The 22,258-nt window shown below is 43.6% G+C and overlaps 5 protein-coding genes across 5 annotated transcripts; 2 read left to right on the top strand and 3 right to left on the bottom strand.

Moving 5' to 3' along the window:
• Window positions 1–533: 533 nt before the first annotated feature.
• Window positions 534–5,214, bottom strand: LOC131287429 (Golgi phosphoprotein 3 homolog sauron). The gene is made up of 4 exons (XM_058316514.1): window positions 4,659–5,214; window positions 3,529–3,775; window positions 2,952–3,127; window positions 534–2,856 (listed from the first exon to the last, which is right to left on the bottom strand). Exons 1-4 carry the CDS (start codon window positions 4,860–4,862, stop codon window positions 2,608–2,610), a joined length of 876 nt encoding a protein of 291 aa, XP_058172497.1. The 5' UTR covers window positions 4,863–5,214; the 3' UTR covers window positions 534–2,607.
• Window positions 5,215–5,964: 750 nt separating this feature from the next.
• LOC131282669 (probable ribosome production factor 1) lies at window positions 5,965–7,297 on the top strand. The gene has a single exon (XM_058312197.1). The coding sequence runs from the start codon at window positions 6,044–6,046 to the stop codon at window positions 7,175–7,177; it is 1,134 nt and encodes a 377-aa protein (XP_058168180.1). The 5' UTR covers window positions 5,965–6,043; the 3' UTR covers window positions 7,178–7,297.
• Window positions 7,222–8,102, bottom strand: LOC131282679 (methyltransferase-like 26). Its single transcript, XM_058312209.1, has 2 exons — window positions 8,000–8,102; window positions 7,222–7,931 (listed from the first exon to the last, which is right to left on the bottom strand). Exons 1-2 carry the CDS (start codon window positions 8,047–8,049, stop codon window positions 7,274–7,276), a joined length of 708 nt encoding a protein of 235 aa, XP_058168192.1. The 5' UTR covers window positions 8,050–8,102; the 3' UTR covers window positions 7,222–7,273.
• A 2,014-nt stretch (window positions 8,103–10,116) lies between these two features.
• LOC131293004 (uncharacterized) lies at window positions 10,117–11,810 on the top strand. The gene is made up of 3 exons (XM_058321084.1): window positions 10,117–10,793; window positions 10,858–11,341; window positions 11,397–11,810. Exons 1-3 carry the CDS (start codon window positions 10,117–10,119, stop codon window positions 11,808–11,810), a joined length of 1,575 nt encoding a protein of 524 aa, XP_058177067.1.
• Window positions 11,811–12,211: 401 nt separating this feature from the next.
• Window positions 12,212–13,081, bottom strand: LOC131293003 (trypsin-1-like). The gene is made up of 2 exons (XM_058321083.1): window positions 12,879–13,081; window positions 12,212–12,806 (listed from the first exon to the last, which is right to left on the bottom strand). The coding sequence occupies exons 1-2, from the start codon at window positions 13,079–13,081 to the stop codon at window positions 12,212–12,214; spliced, it is 798 nt and encodes a 265-aa protein (XP_058177066.1).
• Window positions 13,082–22,258: the final 9,177 nt, after the last annotated feature.

The following is a 22,258-nucleotide window of genomic DNA, read 5'->3' as shown; positions in this document are numbered from 1 at the left end:
TGGGTGTACACGGTTGTTTCTTTTTCTTTGCAAATAGACTGCGAAGAAGTGTCCAAAACTTTGGAAATCTTTTCCAAAATTCGAAATCAGTCAACAAGAGAAGAAATGACAAATATTTCGCCGATTATGCGGCGAAAGCGAAGAACTAGCTTGACGAGGCGAAACTGTCAAAATTCAAAACATTTCCCGATGAAAATGTTATGCTAAACAGTTCTATCGATTTTAAAACAGTAGTTTTGTCTCAAGTTGTAAAAATAAGTACAGGATTACAGTCAAATGTAAAAAAGTGAACTTTGCTTACCAGCTAACTTTCAATGTGTTTAGAAATTTAATCACATCATTTTTACTGTTTGTAAGCTGAACAACCACTTTTAAACTTTACATCAACAGTAAATTTTATGATACAATTGACAAGACAAGTTTGTGATGATTCTTATGAAACATAAAAAATGCTCTATATTGTAAACTGATGATGTACACAGGAAATGAGTGGAAACATTAAAAATAGTAAAAGACACCAACGTTAGGTAAAGATTTTAACCGATTTATACTTTTATTTCTTTACATATCTCGTTTACTTATTTATTTTAACAATAGGTTCGTCCCTACGCTGTCTGTGTTGCTATATACAGTTTGTGTGTTTGATTTTCATTTTACTTCGTTCTAGGTTATAGGAAATAAAACCTTCCGTCCATACTCCAGCACAACGCATCCGTTCTCGTTCCGTGTGTTTTGCTTTTTCAACCCATAGTTTCTGGTGTTTGCTTTCACATTTACTCGGTTATCTTTTGACCTGTTACCAAACGATAGTGTTAAGTCTATGTTCTTTAAAAAGCAGTAAATCTAGGCTATAAATTGTGGAAAAATATCTATCGATAAATTGTCTAAAACAATAACGCAAAACAAATATAGGAAAAGAATAGCGATATTCTTAAACGCGATAGTGAAGAATGTTTCGTATTTGTTTTTGCTCTTCCTTTTGCTTAATGTGTCAGCATACGTCTCCGACAGATTCGAACTAATTCCGGGGATTTACGATAAATTATGTTCCCAAACGTTGCCTCGGGCACGTGATGTAAAAGATAAGCTACAAACATAAGGCTTAAACAAATAACCTCGACACATATAGTGCTCGTCGAATTAGTTTGTTTTTGTTTTTTTGGTAGAAGGATGCAAGATGTATTGGATATTTCAGTTGAATTGATTCGATTTAATTTAGATTGGTATATTTTTTCCTATCCTTCTTTGGCCCACGCTCATGCGTCGTGGGACGTGTATGCTTTTTCCTTGTTTTCTCAATCGGTTAGCTATGCTTTTAAATTACCATTATCGATATTTGGAAAATTGTTTAACTAGCAAAGTGTAAAAAAAAACTTCTTCCCTTGTGGCAATTCGGGTTTAGTGTAGTAGTACTGTTTGATAGGTAGGTTTAGGCTAGTTTTTAGTTGCACTGTATTTTCTCCTCTCTAGCGTGAAGAAACTTTGATTCTATCGACACACCTTAAAACACGATAACCCAGGATGGTTGTGATTTTTAATGGTAAAATAAAGCGCCCATTTTTCCCACGGTCACCATGGAGACCAACAGATGAGCGCCATCAAATTATTGAAATCACAATATTAATTGCTTTACTTGCACCAACGTAACCTCAGTTTCTTCAATTTATCTCTTATCATCATATCGAATTTCACCGAAGATGAATGCAAAAAAAGTATGTCTAGCAAAAGCGTAATAAAAATTACAGAAAGGCTTGTAACTGCACGAAGAAATTAGATTCCCTCGCGTTACGGCCGTATTGGTATCGGAATCAAGCGGCGAACTATCATCATTGGTCCATCATATCCTCTCGTCACGTGCGTTTATCTTCTTCCGGCTGACAATTATTTCTTATTAAACCTATCATCGATGTTTCCGGCTCGCGTGAGAGGAAATGTGATCACCATTTTCTAAGTAGTACATAAAAACAATCGAAAAATGAAGGCATCGATAAGATACACTCTTGCATCACGCCTTCTCATATGTTGTCCCAGTTGGTCATACGGTTTGTCCAGCTGCCGCAAGCTGGAATCATTGCAGCCTATTCTCTATTGCTTTGAACAAATAATTTCCGGCGGAGGAAGTGTGTTCTGTTTCTGTGTTCGTTTTCCATGTGGTCGTTCTTATCATCGCGTCTGGGGCTGAAAGAGGGAAGGGCCAGCAGTTCCGATTGCTAGTCTTCTAAGAGGCCCATTATTTTAAAGCTCCTATTTTGCGTATAACCACTATTGAAAATCACAATTGTACCAGCTATAGACTTTTTTTTTGTGCTGGATGTATAGAACGTTTTCATGAAGTTTTGTTGAAATGGAAACAAATTAGAATGGAACCTCCATCGAACGTCTTGTTCGGGTGTTTCCGCTTGGCCCGATATCATGCAGCAAACGTACGCGAGCTGCAGTATGTCACAACGAAGTATGAGGGCGGTTTAAGGGCCACACTACTGGACATCCGGAGCAGCACCAATCTAATCAACCACCTTTATGATGCGGAGAAACCCCTTGACCGGCATTGAACCAACCCGGAGCCGCGGATGGTGCAGTGTCGGATGTCGAGGGATTTGCGTATGCTTACTTGGTAAACGCCGCGAATACGGCCCAAATCACTTCGTTGGCGTTCGATTTGGCGGACTCCGCCTCAAAGTCCAAATCGAGCAGTTCCCGCACCCGCCGCATCGCGAGTTCGTAGTCGTCGTCGTTTAGCGGGGCGAAGGCATTCTCCAGCACGTCGCTGGCGTGCGCAAGCAGAATGAGCGCTAGCATTCGTTTGCCGATGCGCTGCGGATCGTTCACCCATTTCGTGAGGACCGCATCCTGGATCTAAAAAAAAGAAACGAAAAGCAAAAAAAAAGAGAGATTGCGTGTTAAAGATTGAGCCGATGCGAGCGCGCACTTCCGGCCTTTTTCCGACTTACCTTCTTGACCAGCCGGCACTTGATAACGTTATCAGTGAGTGGATGTGTCGTCATATCGAAGAGGAGAAAATTTTGTTTCTCCGTTGTTAGGACGCCCTTTTCCACTAGATTTTTGGCCAGCCTTTCGCGGACATTTTTCAGCTGATAGCGTATCTTTAGTGGATTCCATGTTTCTCCTGCATACAGTTGAGATATTTTAGAGCGGAATTAATCATTCAGTTCTATCTTATCGACGCTTTTATGGTGTGTTGTATGACCGATTGGATTATGACAGGGTATTCTTGAACATTCTTTTATCATACTTTGTTATACTCGTTTAGTGAGTTGTAATCTTCGCCTCTATCAGAAGGAAATTAATGCAACTTTAATCATCTTTAAAAAATTTCTGTTATTTTATGTATTCAAGTGCGTGGAGGCAGCCTAGCGCAACGAGCAAACAAGCTTGTTTGTTTTGGTTTCAGTTCAATCTTTTAGTTTGACGATAAAAAAGTAGCTATGAGTTTTAAAGTGTTTGAACCATATTAAATCGAAGCGAAGGTTACTTCGACTTGGTCACAATCAACTTCCCCATACATACCGCTGAGATATTCGATCCAGCTCTGAATTGTTTCTGGTGGGCAGGTTTCTTTGATGTGTTTCAAGGCCTCGTCGAGCAGTACATCACCGGTGGGTGTGTCGGATTTGAGAATGATTTTTCGTGTGCAAAGTCCCTTCCGTCGCATACCGGCCCGCTCCAGCTCGATGCGCCCGCGAAGGCCCAGCTCGATAAGAATGCATCCGCGCAGTCCGCTCGATATGCAGTCGTTCCAGAATGATGTGTAACCCTGTTGCGATAGGAATAAGAGCAGCTGTTTTAATGTTCAAATAACCCACCAGCCCCAGGGGGACTTCGAGAACGTTATCGCAGGTAACATATCAATGAGTGTTGTTTCTTTCCCTTTGCCGCAAACACATTGCGTGACAATTGGGCCGCATTTACAGACGGTCTTGTTTACCCAACAGGCCCCGGGCACGTTTTGCAAGCAGCGAGCGGGGTGAAATTAACCGATTGTTTCTTTTGCAGGTGGAAATTTCCAAATAACAACTTTAGGTAGAATGACACGTTCCATTTGGCAAATTTACAGTCCAAAGTAGGCTGTGTGTTGCGCATAGGTTAGCTAGGAAACGTGCAGCGCAAGAAATAAAGATAGCCTCCTTTGATATGATGATAAAGCTTGCCGCCGGCTTCGGGATGATTTCGAGTGTTGAATAACGTTAACGTTTACCCCCACTGCTGGAAGGCAGTGGCGATAAGAGCGATTGTTGGCTAATAATGACCGTCATTATAGGAATGACGGGAAATGAAATGATCCACAAGGTGTCACCCAAATTACCGTGGGAGGATAACGACATTGCGTGTGGTGAACATGCAAAGTTAGTTTACTGTAAAAGCAAAAACATTCGCAGCTATTTGACTAATGTGTTTAACCGACCGAAATTGTTACTAGGTGATTTGTCGTTCCTAGCTTCACTCACGGCAACGTCGAATTGTGTCATCGGTGTAGGTATGTTTCTACCACCAGGGTCATTCCGGCAATTTCCAACTCGTTCGCGCTGTGGCCTTTGATCTTTGAGTGGGTCGTTTTGTATGATTTTTACCACCGTTATCCCACTCCAAGACACTACCATGCCATGCTACTTGGATGCTCTAGGAACCCATCTTCGTACCTCTTTATCCTTTAGCCCTAACAGCAGCACCTCCTCCATCAGAGTAAGCCTCGTTTCCTTCGAATCGCAGTCATCCAAATCATCCTCCTTCTCCACTTTGTTCTCCTCCTGTTCGGCGTTGTTAGCCGCGGACGAGGAAGATCCACCGTTCGATTCGGCGTCGCGTGCCTTTACACGTCGCACTAGCCCGTCACTTCGATTCATTGCCGTCGTTGTCGTCGTTCTCCTCCTCTTGGTTGTTGCTGTTGTTGTGATTGTTTTGCTTGCGAAGAGTTGGCAGTCCGAGGCCCAGGAAGGGTCGCTGACTGACACCTGACACGGCAGTAGTTGGCCTGTTCACCTCAGCAGCCCTCTACCACTGAGTCACCCTGGAGGAGCCAAGGATGTCGTTCGTCAGCGCTACCGCATACGCGTTGGCCGTGGGGCCACACTTGTCGGCAATGGATGCAACAACAAAAAAAATATGCACACGTACACTCAAGCAAACATGTATCGTTAATTCCTTATGGTTTTGGGGGCTGTGTCCTCCGATATTCACATCCACTAGCCACTCCCTAACATGGGGCTTGGGGGGAACGTTGCATAAAAACAATAGATCAAATGTAAAGCAGAACACTTGTTTTCAATTTGAAAAGAGCAGGGAGTCGCTGGCACAAAGCCTTTTCCACGGCTAAATCGAATAACACTGTAGAGAACCCGAGGAAGGAGTGTTGTTTCTCTTCTGCACGTCGATGTTCTCCGTTGACGGCGTATACTTTCGATGCCCGAACACACTTTTGTATGTCCTACTTGAAATTCGTGATTGTTCCCGGACACTGCGGCAACAACTTTGCCAACGGATGGCAAAAACTACCTAGAAAGGCAAGTGCAAATATTCCTTCCACTATTACTGACACGAAACACGGCGACGATGACGACTGGTGAACCAGTTTGGAAAAAACATGGCGGATCGAAGAAATTTATTGAAATTGACAGAATGCCAGCGGGCACTTGACGTTTAGCCGTGGCAATTCGAGGGATCCCTGTGAAAAAAAGTATCACACTATGTAGAGGAAACGTGCAACTACTCATAGTCAAGTTTAGCGATATCATATGTAAAATGGCTCATAAATGAAACTCTATTAGGTCTGAAGCAAGTTTATAACATTAAATTTATGACAAAAATGCAAAATGATTCATAAAAACTTACCAACAAATCAATGTGTCACCCACGCCAGTTTTGAAATCAGAAAACATTGCATGTATAAAAACGTCATAATGTCGAATGTTAAAGGGACTAGCGGTCAAAACATTCCAAAACAAAACGTGGTCGCTAGTAGCGGCGCGCGGTTCCTCAATTTAATAAAACTTGTTCAAAAGTGGCTTAAAAGTGGTACTTTTTCAAGATGTCTAGCGATGATAATAGCAGTGATTCTGAGGTAGATGTGAAACCATCGACCTCGAAGGCAAAAGTAGCACAAAACGGGAGCGAACCGAAACCGAAGCGTAAACGGCTGCAGGATTACCTGGACGAAAGGGTAGCCCGTGAAGCGGCGGAACGTGCCGAAGAGGCCCTTCAACGGCGCCGAGAGCGTGGTTTGGCCGACGATGAGGAGGATCCGGAAGAGGCTAGCTATCCGGTAATCAACCCGATAAACTTTTTGAAAAATAAGGAACTACGTCACAAGCAGTTCCGGCGTATGCAGGCACTGAAGCGTAAGGAGGAAAAAGCTAATAAGAAAACGCGTAAACTGGAAGGCACTCCGACGGAGCCACAGCATACGATCGAAACCTTGCGCGAGAAGGATGACACGACGGTCACGAATGTGCAGGCCGATGATCAAGAGGAAGTCGTGAACGATCTGGCTAACGACGAATTTTGCGGGTACTACCAGAAAAGCTACGTGCCGAAGGTTTTGATTACCTACAATCGTATCCCGAATTGGCAAACGAGTCAGTTTGGAGTCTTGCTAAAGAAAATAATACCCAATTCAAAAATATATTCGCGAAAGAATGCTCGCCTTAAGCTGGTATGTAAGAGCGCGATCCGTGAAGAGTACACCGACCTTTTGGTCATCAATGAGTGGAGAAAAAAGCCAGAAGGGTTACTCGTGATTCACCTTCCTGAGGGACCAACGGCACACTTCAAAATAAGCAATTACAAATCGCTGAAAGATCTGCGACGCAGCGCTGAAGATATATCTAAGCACCGTCCGGAGGTTATTCTGAACAACTTCACCACTCGTCTCGGTCTTACGATTGGGCGAATGCTGGGTGCGCTGTTTCACTACGAACCAGAGTTCCGAGGCCGACGTGCAGTTACGTTCCACAACCAACGTGACTACATTTTCTTCCGACACCATCTGTACGAGTTCGATAAGAATGGCAAACGAGTGAAGCTACGTGAGCTGGGTCCCCGTTTTACGCTTAAACTGCGTTCACTGCAGGTCGGACTGTTCGATGGTAAATGCGGCGACTACGAATGGATGATCACCAACAAACGGCACCAGATGGAGAGTCGAAGAAGGTTCTTCCTATAGACATACATGCAGCGATATCAATAGTTTACAGCATGTTCGTGGAAAGAGAAATATGTATTTCAATTTTGTTAGCTCTAACAAAACATTCAAATAAATCTATTGTTTTGCCAACTTTTTCCAAATCAGACATTTGTTGTTCGCCGGAAGGTCTATCATTTCTTCGAGCGTCATCCGGTTGAGGGTGGCCAATTTCTGCAGAACACTCGTGTCTCTTATACCACATTCGGGGTTTCTCCGTTGCAGTGATTCATTAAAACTCACGTTACTCTCCGGCGTCAGGATTCCATTAACGGCGTACGGTCCGTAGGTCACAAGTAGACCGCCTGGTTTGAGCAGCTGCGAAGCGTTCTGGAACAGTCCTTCGGCGCAGGCGAACGGCGATATGTGCAGCATGTTGATGTTCAGCATATAGTCGAAACGTTCGGCCGAATTGGCAAGGTTAATGTTTGCGCCATTGTTCCACTCGCTGCAGGGCTTCGAAATGTCGATAACTGTCGGACGTAAAAGATTCTCCAGTTGGGCTTCGTGTTGATACGCAGCGATACTTCCAAACAGCGACGTATCAACCTCCGACGGTTGGAAGGTAATGTTAGGGAAGACGTGAGCAAAGTAGGTGCTATGTAAGCCGACGCCGGAAGCAATTTCTAGGAGGAACAGATTCGGCTCTTTTGTGTTGAAGACGCGCTTCAGTACATTCAAAATGGGGTCCTTGTTTCTTTCACCGGCTGGATTTGGGTACTTTCTTCCATGAAATCTGCAAATTATGAATATAAGATTTAATTTCCATAAAACATAGTATGTTGCTTTATGATTCATACTTACATGTCCATTAGAGAATGTTCATCTTCAGTGGCATATGTTGTCGATAGCATCTTTGTACAGCGATGAGCCAATGTAATGTTCTTGACAACGAAACTAGCGTATTTTATAGGCAATTTCATCAGATCACTTTACTTACTGATAATATTCGTCATAGGCGAGTAGAAACGGTCGAGGAACCTGTTTTGTTATTATTATTATTGTTGTATTATTGTATTATTGTTTTGTTATTATTTTTTTCTTTTTGTTGACATATACCCCTTCAGTAACGGTTGTCAACACATTTTGAAATGTCTGATTGTTTACACTTTTGTACGTTAAAGTCAGGGCTTCTGAACCTCCTTTATTTAAGAAAAAAAAGTTATAATTCTGAACGTAAACAATTCTCAAGCACTTCACACTTGATTATCTAAGGACTTCTCAAGCACGTCAAACTTGGTACTAGATTTTAATTACCATGGTTACGAGGAAGCATCCAGTGGTTGCGAGATTTTCTATTCCAAGCGAATTCAGTCGTCGAAAAAAAAGCAAATTTTAAAAATTTAGGTTTTCTGGTTAAAAGCTACCACGATTCATCTAACTTGCTATGCTGAAGTCCAGCAGTTGTTGGTGAAAAACATGGCCCCATTACGGAAGCTCATGCCGGGTATGAGAGTAATAGCGACGCTTTAATGTGTCTTCTCCGGGCAATCTATTTCATACGCCCTTGGTTGGTATTAGATTTGCTGGTGTCCCGGTAAGCCACAACATCGGGAAGAATCTGTAGCTCTGTAGTGGCTGTGGTGCGCTGGAAAGGTGCCATCTGTCCAGCATGAGCGTCATCTATTAGAATGCAAATTTCATCCCGTCGATGTTGTCGATGTCGCTCCTCCTTTGTTCCTCGAGTCGCCCTTGTGCCCGGTAAGATTGTTCCGTTCGCCGTACTACACCTCGGTCTACATCAATGTTTGCGTATCAATCTCCTCCTCTCTAGCTACTGGCAGCTCCATACGGACGGATATGATGTGCGGATACATGCGGATATTACGGTGTGTAGCTCAATTACCGAAAACGGAAACCTTGAGTTCGATCCGAAGAGGACGAAGAAGCACCGTCCACTGCAAGGTGAGACCGTTTGAAGTAAAGTTCATCCTTTCGCTCGGTGGCGTATGCTGGACCTTGATTTTCCAAAGTATCGTTCAAGTATGGTTTGGTGAGAGAATGGTGGCGTATCATAGCCGTCGAGCCGGCGTTGGAAAATGATGACGCCTCTTGGTCGTGGAATTCCACATCTTCTTACGGTGGCGTGATGAAACAGTAGATCGCCCAAACAAGGATGTCGACGGGAAACGCCGGTACTGTGTATTAGGACTCCTACATCATCATTGATAACGAAGGGGCATAACGAAGACACGAAGTGGACATGGGTTGATTCCTTCACGAGAAAGGCACCGGCACACTCTCGAATCGAATACAATGAAACCATACCATAACCAATAACCCTTGGAAGTTATTGTGTGAGGTTTGAGCTGATCCAAAGTGTAGGTGACGGGTAAGCATGAGGCTTTGTGTGCATGCATAATATGTTATTTCTTATTAAACAACAACACATGCTGCTGGATATTAATTTAAAATATGGCATTCAATATCGTCAGCCCAGCCGGAAAGACCAACCAGGCGGAATCGTTCTGGAGAAAGGTTCGGCGCGGTACTACGAGTGTCTTATTGTGCTGTTTCTCGGGAGGTGAAAGATTAAACTTTCACTAACAATCCATGTGCAGCCGACGCTCAAAGCTAATGAAATGATACACGGGGTGTGACCTTGAAAAGGTTTCATTAGAGGCATTCAAGGCATTAGAAAACAATTGAAGCTAAAAGAAATGGGCCTTTTAAAAAGTGCAATTCGTTTGGCTTTCAAATATCTAAAATTATTACATCGTAGGGTACTTGGTTTGGTCATGCTTCCGATGCAGTTCGGAAGCTTTTCGAAATGTACTAGCTAACAAAGTATGAGTATATTCAGAACGGAAATGAGAAAAGTTTTGAAAAAAGTAGGCAATGTAGTTGATGCGATTTTCGTTTTGACGTTTCGTTAAGAGACTGGTCGTTCTAACTTTCCGTGGCCGAGAAACTGTTCGACCATGTCGAGAAGAGCGCCGTCCAAACTCTGCCGTCGGACGTATTTCCTTCAGACCGGAACGGCCACGTCGATATCCGAGATGCGAAAGGAGCTTGGACCCGAATTGGCCGACGTCATAATCGAAACCCTTCAACCCAGCCAACGGACAGCCGTACAACCAGAACGTTTACTGGTCTCCAGTGAGCCAACGCCCGTTGAAGAGTACGATTCCGAGAGGATGCGAGGACAAATTCACGAGCACATCCTCCTGCTAGGGGACACCATTTCGCAACGCGTCCACGGATACTGGCGGGAGCGGATGCGGACAGCAGCGGCTGCGGCTGCGGCCGGTACCAGCTCGGACGATGTGGATTTTTGCCGCTTTGAATGTCGCCAGAAAATAGACATAGCACGGGAGCAGGAACGGCAGCGCTACGAAGCGTTACTGCGGGACATGGAGCAAACCATGCGCCAACGATTCTGGGAGGAGAAGCGCGAACTCCATCGGTCGTACGCCAAAGCTCGTGCTTTGTGGGCTGAGTTTGTTTGTCGGAAGGTGCGAAAACAGGCCAAGGAAATGCTGCACAAGATCGCGGCCAACTACCGGGTGCAGTTGGAGCGGGAAGTGAACCGTCGCATGGGGCTGGAGAAGTCGCGAATTGTTGGCGAAATGGAACAAATTGTGCAGACTACTGTGGAGTAAGCCTGATTTAAGGATAAAACTCCTTTTTTGGCGTTTTGCAACTTATACGCTTTTTTACAGGCAGCAAAAGCGTATGGATGAACGTGCCATCCAGTGGATGATCAATCAGTATGAAGAACTGCTCAAATTCGTCAACGAGTACAACGGTTGCTTGCAGGTAGTAGAAATGACCAGGGAAATCTGCGCGCTGCGATCCGCCCCACATGAATGCCGTTCCACACAAGTGTCCTTAGGTGGTATTGAAGAAATTGGGGGAAATTCTTTCAACGCAAACATCAATTCTTCAGACAACCTAGTTCTGGACGATCAAGTTACGTTACCTTCCGCGGATCTGGCCAAGTGCAATGTGTTTGTAGTGACTCAATGTCTCCCTGGTCGCGAAATTGAACTTGTGAATGAGGACGTAGTTCCGGTTGAGTATCCTTCAAACGCTGCATTTGAATCAGATGGTGTGGAAAACCAAAACGGCGCCCTTGATGAGGAAAGTGAGCGATCCTCTGTTGAGAAGATTACCATTGGGGGTTTAACCTATGCCCAACCGAAGGTAAGTAAATTGTAAATACTAAAAAAAACCTTATTACTAAATTAGTATGTTTTAGTATTACGAAAAAACCTATAGAGATCTCTTTGGAGACGTTTCATTATGTTGGGAAAAAATGGACAACGTGAAAATATCAGACGATCTGGACATTGTTCCAGCTGCTGCTGCACCCTCTTCTTCCAGTTCGGAAGCGGGCGATATGAGCGAGGCCAGGTCGATTGAAAGTCAGCCTAGCTATCGCGAAAGTTACGATCCGATAGCAGAAATAGGCCGACGTTTACTGCCCTCTGTGGAAAGTGTTCCGGATGTCCATGTTCCTCCGGAAGAGACCCCATTCGAGGTGTTATTTGATCTGTCGAAATCGGAAAGTGAAATCGCGGAGGTTGCTGATACATTCACTCTGCAATACATTCGTGCCACGGATTACGACTTTGAACTGATGTTTCCAACGCACGAGAACTCAAATGAGTGAAACGAGTAAAAGCATTTGAAAAAATGCATTACGTTTGTAAATTGTTTTGCATAAATTGTTATGTTTCCATCAATGCTATAACTATTGTACATTTCAGTTTCTCTTTTGGGGCTGTAAATTATTTTTTCTTCAGTTACATGAGTCGTCTTCGGACTTCTTCGACGTGCGTGGATACGTGGTTTTGATTCAAACTTACGCCTTTGATGATGTACCTTAGCGTATTTGGATCTTCGTACGCGCACGGTTTTCCTGGAGCTACGGAATTATTGAATATGAATAGAAGGAAAAGTAAATACAACTTGATCAAACTTTCTTGATTCGATAAACTGCATTAATCCTTGTATTCAGCTCGTGCAAAAGTTGTAGACACAGTTAAGCCCTGAATAAGGATGGAAACGTTATTAAATGGTTGCGCTTTCCACGGTCCGGTCGAACGCATCTGCCAACGTCTGTTCGATCCAATCGTACGCTTCCGACACCTTGGCATATACTCCCGGGTACCCCGGCTCGGCACATCCCTTTCCCCACGAAACGACTCCGGTCAACTGCCCTCCACACACGAGCGGTCCTCCAGAATCGCCCTGGCACGAGTCCTTACCACCTTCTTCGTAGCCGGCGCAAATCATGCTGTCCGTAACACTGCCAAAGCCCTCGTACACCTCACTGCATCGCTGGTGGTTGGCCAGCGGAACTCTGGCCGCTCGCAACACCAGTGCCGACTCGTCCGGGTTGTGTGTGTTGCCCCAGCCGGAAACCTTACACGACGTTCCATCCGGTAGCGGCTGTGATTCGGAGTCACCTTCCTTCGGTGGCCTCCGCAAGACGACGGCCTGCACGGAGTCACTGAAGTTCAGCGTCCGGTCCAGCTCGAGCAGTGAAAAGTCATAATCGCTCCAGGAATTCTGCTTCGGGTGTTGCAAGATGCGCCTCACTTTGATCGACTGGCCACCCTCATTAACGTGCGCGGAACCTGCGTGAATCCACAGGTTGCGGGCACTCATTGATCTAGGTGTGGAAAATCTATTTATAACATTGCCACATCAAACCCTAACTCACAATGTGTTCTACCTGGTGCAGTGGGCGGCGGTCAGTATCCACCGTTCGTCGATGATTGATCCACCGCAAAAATGTCTCCCGCGGCGCAGCGACACCTGGTACGGGAAGTCACGAATGTCCACCGGAACACCACCGACAATGCGTTCCTCGTTCGGGTGTTCATCGAGCGTTGTCCGTCCGGCGTGTTTCGGATCAGTCGCCACAAACAGACCCATACTGGTACAGCTGGTGTGGACGACCAAAGAATACAGTGTCGCTTCGTGAACTGCCATCGCAATTCGTTGACTGGTTGGCACCGGCCTCCATTCGTTTTATACCTAAGCCTTCAGTGAGCTCTCTGTGGGGTGCCTTGATGGGTGATTGCTTTTGTAGGCCAAGTGTACGACCCTCGGGTTCACTTTTTTTTCAGTGATAACGCCCTACGGAAACGATCACAGTTTCCAATTGGTGCGTACTATAACGTGCCCTATGATAAAAAAAAAATCTGTATTCGGCAATCATGTCACATGAATAGAACTTTAATGAATCCTTTATGTTATAGAACTTTATGTTTATACTTCAAAGAATTGTTTTTCTCAATTTATATACAAAACATTTGGATGCTTTTGCTGTGTTCAACAAATTTAAATTTTCCTATACTTTTAAATTTCCTCATTATCAGTCAGTCTTAATTGAAAACGTTTATGGTACACTTCTCTCATTTATTGGTTATCTTCATCTTCAGTTCCATGAAAATCTCTTTTAACTTGATGCTAGAATACGATAAGCTTTCGGTTCAACTTCCTCCCCGACTATGGTTCAACCTCCACTTACAGGGCGTTTCGGTTACATCCCGATGCTGGATAATTGTTTGCCATTTTTACTGACACCCACTTGGCAGACATAATTCATCGATGCTACTATTTGGCCGCAAATAACGCCAAACAATCATCGCCTCCGTTCGACACGGAACAATGCGCAGACACGCTGGTATAGGTTTCCCTTACCATAACTTTTGCCATTGTTGTTTGCAGCTGCCGGCCCTAAATTGCATTCGATACCGATTTGCGTCGCAGGCGATGCGCCACCGACCCCACACCGGGTAAACACCGATTTGGCATCCCGCTGGGAGAGCGATAATTATTGATGTCAAAATTTGTCACCTCCCTCCAAGATCGCCAACCACCTTCCTTACCTCCCGTTTTATCGTTACCTACAAAGTTCCCGGCTTCGGGTCGTTGCTTTTCTCCACGGTTAAACGGACGGTCTAACGTACGGGCCGGTATTTCCTTCTTTCCGACACGGCACGCGGCCTTCCGGGTGGGAGATGATTGCATGGATGCCAACCATGGACGCCCCGGTCTTACTGCGGTGCTGGCCTGGCCCGGGCGAAACATTGCCGACAGCGACAAATGCAATTATGCTGAACTTGTTTTACTTGCGTCCATCGTCGGGTGTCGGCAGTTGCTCGATTCGTTCCCCCACGGATCCCGGGACGGCGATTTCGAGTTTCGGTTCCAATTATTTGCTCATTTGCAGATCTTCCAAAAAGCGACACTGCGGTCCGGCGGTGCACCGATGCAGCTGCTTTGATATGATGCACTCGGCTATGGAAGACACAGAGGGTGGGGGAAGTAATTTGGGGTTCGTACATTGTGTGCGATTGCGTTTTGGAGGACTGCTGACCGAACAGGGCGGATTCTCGGGTCTCTTAAAGGCTCGCAGGCTTTGAGCCACGCACGCATACGTTTTCTTTGCGGAATGCGTAATGCTGGGAATTTATTCATCAGATAAATTTTCATGTGAACATCTGCATTTCTTTATTTTACGCTTCTAACATTAGTGATATAAATTGTGCGATGAGTTGCTTCAAGTTCGTTTGAAAAAGGCACTCTCTCCTAATCTGGAAAATGGGACAAATAGAAAATAACTTGCCATCATGAAGGTAATATTCGTTGTTAAAGGAATAGTACCGGGATGGTTCGTTGCTTTTTGTGGCAAAGTTAATCTTCGTTCGATGATGGTAATTATTGCAGCAGGTTCGTATATTCTAGAATGGCAAGTTCCGTCGATCTCGGATGGAACTATCAGTCGTTTGGGGCTGCATTTAAAAAATAATCCATACATGCAGATAGCGAACGATAAATACATGTTTGCAACATATTGTAACATGAATCGGTAGCAATATGGAAAATTGTAGTAAAGGTAACATAAATAGAGCAGTAAATTAGGCATGACAAACCCTGCAGAAAAATGGCAAAACCAGAAAAAAAAATTGATGACCGTTAAAAATGATTATTCTTTTATCGCTCCGTTTGATTCATCTGTTGGTCTGATTATTGTGGCGAACGTAATGGTTGTTTATTTTTGTCAATTAATACAACATATCGCATAATGACGCAATCGACACTGCAAGATTAAAAAGGGATACAAAAATGTAACTGACAAAGGTGGTAAGGATTTAATTTTAAATCAAGTGGGCTTGATAAACGTATTTTTTTTCAAATCGATGGGCTTTTGTTGAATGTATATTTTTTGCATTGGTTATTCGGTTCAAATCATCGAACAAAATATCTGCTCATGACGGACCTTCCCTCGTTCTTTACCAACCGATATATCGTGGAGCTTCGATAAAGGCTTGACGCGGGTCATGTGATAACAAAAGAAGTCAAAAACAGTGGACAACGTTTTTTGTCCTTGAAAAAAAAAGGATTCAGGAAGGGTTCGATTGAACATGAAGTTCGGCAACCAGTTAACAATTCAACCAGATTTCGCAGTTCGCATTCTCGCATGGTTTTACTTTTTTCTTTTAAAATTAAACTGAATTTATTAAATGTTCGCTGATTACGCATGTGTTGCATGTGAAGATCTTTTTGTTTTTGTGTTTTAACTTTTCGTTTATTATAAAAAAATTACACTAAATTTTTTTAAATTTATGTTATTTGTATTTTTGTATAAATTTATTTACTTTGAGATTTTTTTAAGATTGTGCAGATAAAGGAATTTGAAAATTTTCGTCCTTTGCACTCGTTGAAAGATGAGCTCCTAGACTCCGGGAAGTGACAATTTCGTCTAACTATCTTCGGCTAAGTGGGTGTAATCTTTAGGTAGGTGGTTTATTCAAATTAACTTACATGGCATACGAGGCCTTCCAGAAATTCTGCGCGTGTGTACATGTGCTTGGGGCTCACATTTTGCAGAAAATTGGAGTCATGAATAACAAATTGGGTATGGTTTAGGCGAAAAGCTATTTTTAATTAATCAGTGGAGAAGAAAACTTTGATGAAATCTTTCAAAGAGCGTTGAAAAGAATTTGGAATTTTTATATGATTCTCGAAATGCGTCCCAATTCTGTTTGAACTGTTTAAAGATACTGCTCGATAAACGCATTCGAACTAAAACCTGTGCAAATTCTGGCAGAAATAACATACCGAACCAACCAAAGTTTGAGCGATGATAACATAACATTAGTATGCAAGAAAAATATCGCCCATTTTTCTGATGTTTTCTTATATTCATGGCTTTGGCTTTCATCAATATCATCATCATCACCGTCTTCGTCCTCCTCGCTGTCGTGGACTATCCATGAAGCGGCGTGTGATGTGGAGTCCATGGGGAACGTAAAGTCAATTTTTCATGATGGAATGAGGCCTTCCATCATACCTGAAAGGCGACAGGAGAACCGTACAGCTCTAGTTAGACTATAGTATACGGAAGAATGACATTGTCGTTGCTGACTGAGAGACGCTGTGCCTACGCACGTTGTTGTTGGTCAGTTGATAAGTTGGTCTCTGAACAGTTTCCAAATTAGACACATGTTTGAAAGATCAACGTGAGTTGTTTTGTCTGCAAACATCGATCCGGACGAACGGATGCCTAGCCTTGTTGTTAATCTTGTTTTGATTGAGTGTCGGTGATTGTATCGAATCTTTTTATACCTAAAGATCCAAAACTATACATTTTTTTCCAAACATTTTTTCGAAACATTGAAATTTTCGCAAAATATTTTCTTATCAATCCAAAAGTTCCATACTTTTGTTTTTGGAATAAACTCATTTACAGAGAATGCCGAATGTGTTTGGTTAAGCATGTTCAAAAAGTGTTTTTAAGATACATTTCTTAGGCCATGATGCAATCATCGAATCCACCTTACACTAACGAAGTTGTCATCATTCTAAATTCTAAGTAGCTGTATTTCGTACACTTGAGCGTACCTTGCAACGGATGTATCAGAACCCGAATGTTTGTCTTTTGCCTTGCCGCTTTTCGTTCACATCGTAGCAGTATTTCCCTTACCTCATTTATTATTCATGCAAAGATTTGCATCAACGCAAGCGGGACGACGGACCAACTGCTACCGAAACCCTTGGACTACGGTCGTTGATGTCCTGCACTGACACTTACCCATCACACCGTAAGGTTGGCCGCGGCTGCTTGAGTTGGCTGTTGGCGGACAGTTCACGTTTGGTAGCGTGAATCTTTTTTCCCTCGTAGCTCGTACCAGCCATTATCGGTATGTTCGTGTTTTATTTATTCAGTGTAAATTTTATTACACCTCGAGGAGGAACAACTCAAACGACGGTCACGGACGTCTGGCTGCCAGTGAAAGTGTCGAGTGACGATCACTTTGGTTGATTTCATAACGATAATGACCACCCGAAAAGGTGCTTTATGGATCCTTCAAATTAAAAGCATATTATTTTAACAAGATTTACGCCAACACGGACACGCGAACGAAGTCAACGAACCGAAAAGGTTCGAGTACACACTCGCTGTTGCCTTGTTGTTTGTATTTGGTGGTGAGTTTTTACTCTTTCGCATGTTCGGGATGTTGGGAGATTAACGAATATGATGTTCTCATGTCACTTGTATCTATTATTCCCTTTTGTTAAAAGATTTTAAGTTTATTTGTTTCACTATTTTCCTTTTATCTATTTGATTTTAATTTATCAATTTAATTTAGTTAATAAAATTGTGATTATTTTTTTGTCTTAGAAAAATACTTCATGAAAAAGCAACGAATTAAAATATTATGCATCCTCACTGTAAGTGCAAGCCTCTTTGTTGCCTTCTCCTTCCAAACATAGGTCCATCGACGATGTTCCCCCGAAGTTGACTTTTCCGGCTAGCGTTGTCGGCGGTATAAAACAGTTGTTTTCCTACCACCCTTTACCATTACTCACCCAACAGCATTCATCTCCTGGTAGGGAGCCGTTCACTGGTCACAGCCACTGAGCACATCGGTAAAGGCGTTCCCGTTAAACGGTGGACCATTTTTCCATCCTGTTGAATTTTGTGGCAATTAAATTTTATTTTCATTTTTCACGCAAACTGCCCCCTTTTTTGCCTGCCACATGCGTGCCCTGTAGTACTACCTCGAAAGACCGGGCAGATGTAAGCATTTTCTGCCTAGTGAACCGAGCAGGACTTCAGTTCAGGAGAATATTGATTCAACGCTGTGTGCCTTTGCCGCTGATTCTGGTTAATTCTTTGCGTTTGTTCGCTTTAGTTTAAAAATCAGCGAATCCTTTCCCTGTTTGGTGGCATTTAGTGGATGGTGTTGCTCTATGGAAATTTTCGAGGGTGAGGAACCGAACCGATGCATGGAAAAAAATTAAGGGGTTTCAAGTCAATGGTTCACTTGGGAATTGTTTACCATTTTTCGAAGCCCTGTTGCATATAGGTTGTACTTTCTTCATATACACTTTGTTTACGGTAACAAAGCACTGTGCACTGTTTTTAAATAGAAAGATAGAATAAATTGCTGCTCTTATACTTTATGATTATGATTATCTTTCATAAGTAGGAGTAGTTTTTTTGTATGAACAAAATAGCGTACATGTTTTAAGCTGCGTTTCCTGTTAACGTCAAATAAATTATTTTCGGGGGTAATCATCTTTGAAGTAAACAAAAATACATATTTTGAAATCCACCTCATAACCTCATCCGTTGGTACATTTTTGTGCTAATAAAAAACTTCTAAAAAATGGTCAATATATTAGAAAACATTTCAAACACCAAACACTCATACGAATACGGACCGCACTGTTATGCAATGAATAGTTTTCCCTCGCCGACGGACGGCAGAACACGAGCAACGAGTGTTCAACATCAATCCTGCCGTCTGGACGTGGGAAATTCCATGGGCAGGCGAAACCGAAAACACTACCAGCAGCAACACTAATGTCCCTTTCGGTTAGCTGAGGTGTGAACACGACCCGCCCTGTACGATGCGGCTTCGGAGGAAGGGACCTGGGTACGGGAGGAAGCGAACATAGTGCCACCAGAGGGCCGAAGGATGGGTGGTAAATAGTTTTGAGGTTTCGAAATTAAACCAAAATAACGTTGGTTTGCGTACGGCAAGTGTTTTAGGCGGCGCGACCGTACGGTTGGCGTGAATGTTTGCGTGCGGTTTGTTGTTTGAGTGGCGCTTGAGTGGTGACGACGCGAAGGGAGATCCGCCGGAGAGATAAATACACGTGCGAGGCACTCCCCGGCGTGCACGGAGTAAGCGATGGGAAGCCAACAAACTGCACAATAGCGAGGGCCATTTACGGACAAGGTCGAAGTGCGTTAAGCGGCATGCATTTTGCTGCCATTTTAACATTTTATCGCTCGAGCGTGCACGAAGAACTGGGCGCCTCCATCGTGTCACGTGTGTGACAGCCATTAGGTGGGATTTTCTTTTCCAGTTCTACTCTTTCCGCGTTGCAGTTTAGACTTTTTCCACTCTCCACTAAAAAGAGGTCCCCCTTTTTTACGCTCGATTTGCAGGGAAGCTTCTCAAAGGGGTTTTTGATGGAAATGGTCCATTAGGTAATGTCGTTTTGAATTGGAACTGCTTGGAATAAATCGATTCAATAGGCAGGATTTTCTTTCATGATTGACATTCTTGTCAAATTCCATTTAGATGTAATGATTTTGTTCCTGCTATTGAAATACATCAAATTTGCTTCATTTTATTAAAACATTTGTATTAGTCACTGTTTTCATTATTATTGTAGTTAACTTAATAATTGTTTTTAAGTTTTAATTATTTAATAACATTTTGTTCAATTATATAATTGTTCTTTAACGCTACGAAACACATCATTAAATTCGCCCTGCTCATCATCAATGAGAAAGTCCAGAAAATCTCCAAAATGTTCGTTATTTGACAAATTTGATGCCTCGAAGTACACCTTCAGCACTTGCTGATCGTTTGGAGCGGACACATTTTCTAGCACTGATGCAACGATTAGCTTTCCCTCTCTGAAGTGACGACTTTCTACAGCAACGTAGAGCACGTTGTTTCCGTCAAACCCGAAGGCATGTATATCGTCCGCTCGTCCTTTTTCCATCATGTAACGGAATATTGTGCAGAAGTCTGGCTCACTTTCCTCTGGCATATCGTGCTGCGACACGCAGTAATGGAACGCATTCCATCCGTTCGTGTCGTTCACGGTTTCGGGGAAGAATCCCTTTTGCTCGATCAAGTACTTAACCATGTAAACGTAGCCGACCCTGGCGAAGTAATGAAGCAGAGTACGCCCCTTTCCGTCGACGGCAAATATGTTCTCCGATGCTTCAAGGAGGTATCTACTTATGGGCATCAAACGCCTATGGGTGGTGAGACTGAACAATGCTGCACGAACGATCAGATATTTAATGGTATCGTTATTGATAGCAAGTTTCGCCTTCTCGATCATACACCAGACTATATCAAAGTTCCCATGCTCGATGGCCTCATTGAGCAGGTTCATCGTTGTATTGTGCTCGGACGGTCTGTACAGATCATGTAATTCGCTGTGAAAAACGTGCAGATTCTTAATTCTTTTCCCTGCGTCGTCTTTCTCGTGGTCGTGACCATCGGGGTCGTATGGAAGATTTTCTTGCTTACAATGTTGCTGAAAAAGGATCCCAAACAGCTTGGTGTATCCTCTCTGTATACAAAGTTTCATGGCTTCATCTGTGACCCTACCGTCTGTTGGAAGATCATGTTTGCTGGTGACAATAAAATCTAGTATACCGACATTGTTCTTTTTTAATGCATATTCTATGGAGTGTTTTGCAAGAAGCAAACTTTTCAGTAGCTCTGGGGTATCTCGGTCTATGCACAATTCGATTGGCGTAATGTTGCGTTCCCCGATGGGTGCATGCAGGTGGAAACTTTCTCGCTGGAACAAATTGTCCGCCACTTGTCGGCAGGTTTGTATCACTTGTTCCTGGTATCGTCCATTTTTAGTGCACAATAATCTTTCATAATTAGTGGACCGATATAGAATTTCATACGGATCAGTGCTACAGTGTAAAATCTGGTTTGCAAGGACGCCTGGATCTATTTTTACGCCATGCTCAAGGAGCATTTTGATAGCTTGAAAGCTCTCGCTCTTCAGGGCATAATCTATGGGCCTCCAATTAAACAGATTATCTAGGGTGTCGACAGTTTCGGGGGATGATTGGAGTAGCTTCTCAAACAAATCTCTGAACGTTGTATGCCGGTGTTGCAACAAATCGCCAAATTCAGACGCCAAATGGAGTGGGGTTCTCCCACCGGCATCTAATGTACTGGCAGCCTTTGGGTCCTGCTCTATTATTGCCGTCACCTCCGACATATGTTGGTTGATAACTGCCTGGTGAATGGGACATCCATCTGCAAGTATGCGGTTTAAATAGTCTCTTACAACGCGCTTGCCGTAGGTCCAGTACTGGTCGGAGTGAAGGTATGCTCTCACTTTTTCCTTTGTTCTGTTGTTGAAAATCCAACGCGCCATGAGACATTCTGGAATTGTACGATGTATGAACTGTGGCACGTTATCGTTGAATGCCTCCACGATGCCGGATTTTTCCTTTCCATCCTGCACTTGCATCATGTACTGTAAAGCCTCCGTCTGTTCATTCTGTTCGAGTAGCCCATTGAGCTCATCCTGGCCACACATAGCGTATAGGGCGAGAAGGATATGCTTGCGGTACTTAACGGCGTTCAATTCCTCCGCGTTCAGTTGCGTCGCCGGGATGTTGTACGCCGCGTCGGTCGTGCCCGTTTTCTCCACATTCAGTATGTATAGCTTGCGGCCGATGAATTTTTCGATCATGTTTTGCGGCTCGAAGAGAATTTTGGCTTCTCCGATGAGGTCCGTAGAAACGATGATGTCAGGAGCAAAACTAAAGTGTGTCTGTACCAATGGCAACAGCAGCTCGGACGAGACACTCATGAACAGCGGTATTTGCTTCTGGTCGCCCAGCAGTTCATCGGTAACATTGTGCAAAACGCATAGCAGCTCGTACCCATCCTGATTGCCCTGTAAGGTTGCGTACTCCCGCAATTTTCTCCGGAGAAATGTGTCAAGGAACACAATCTGGTCACGTTCGGAGAATGGCTCTAGGTGGTAAAATTCCGGCTCATTAAAGTGCTCCTCAAACTCCTTCTCGAA

Source organism: Anopheles ziemanni, chromosome 2 (genome assembly GCF_943734765.1).
Source record: "Anopheles ziemanni chromosome 2, idAnoZiCoDA_A2_x.2, whole genome shotgun sequence".
Taxonomy (NCBI): domain Eukaryota; kingdom Metazoa; phylum Arthropoda; class Insecta; order Diptera; family Culicidae; genus Anopheles; species Anopheles ziemanni.
Note: the sequence above shows the minus strand (reverse complement) of the source record. Positions and strands in the feature narration are given on the sequence as shown.

Coding starts and splice junctions, on each gene's coding strand:
- LOC131287429 (XM_058316514.1), bottom strand. CDS start 4,862: ATGAATCGAAGTGACGGGCTAGTGCGACGTGTAAAGGCACGCGACGCC. Junction 3,776..4,658: donor TAGGGCTAAAGGATAAAGAG/GTACGAAGATGG, acceptor CTATCGCAACAG/GGTTACACATCATTCTGGAA. Junction 3,128..3,528: donor CTGGATCGAATATCTCAGCG/GTATGTATGGGG, acceptor AACTGTATGCAG/GAGAAACATGGAATCCACTA.
- LOC131282669 (XM_058312197.1), top strand. CDS start 6,044: ATGTCTAGCGATGATAATAGCAGTGATTCTGAGGTAGATGTGAAACCA.
- LOC131282679 (XM_058312209.1), bottom strand. CDS start 8,049: ATGCTATCGACAACATATGCCACTGAAGATGAACATTCTCTAATGGAC. Junction 7,932..7,999: donor GAACATTCTCTAATGGACAT/GTAAGTATGAAT, acceptor CATAATTTGCAG/ATTTCATGGAAGAAAGTACC.
- LOC131293004 (XM_058321084.1), top strand. CDS start 10,117: ATGTCGAGAAGAGCGCCGTCCAAACTCTGCCGTCGGACGTATTTCCTT. Junction 10,794..10,857: donor ATTGTGCAGACTACTGTGGA/GTAAGCCTGATT, acceptor GCTTTTTTACAG/GCAGCAAAAGCGTATGGATG. Junction 11,342..11,396: donor TAACCTATGCCCAACCGAAG/GTAAGTAAATTG, acceptor AGTATGTTTTAG/TATTACGAAAAAACCTATAG.
- LOC131293003 (XM_058321083.1), bottom strand. CDS start 13,081: ATGGGTCTGTTTGTGGCGACTGATCCGAAACACGCCGGACGGACAACG. Junction 12,807..12,878: donor ACCGCCGCCCACTGCACCAG/GTAGAACACATT, acceptor TAGATCAATGAG/TGCCCGCAACCTGTGGATTC.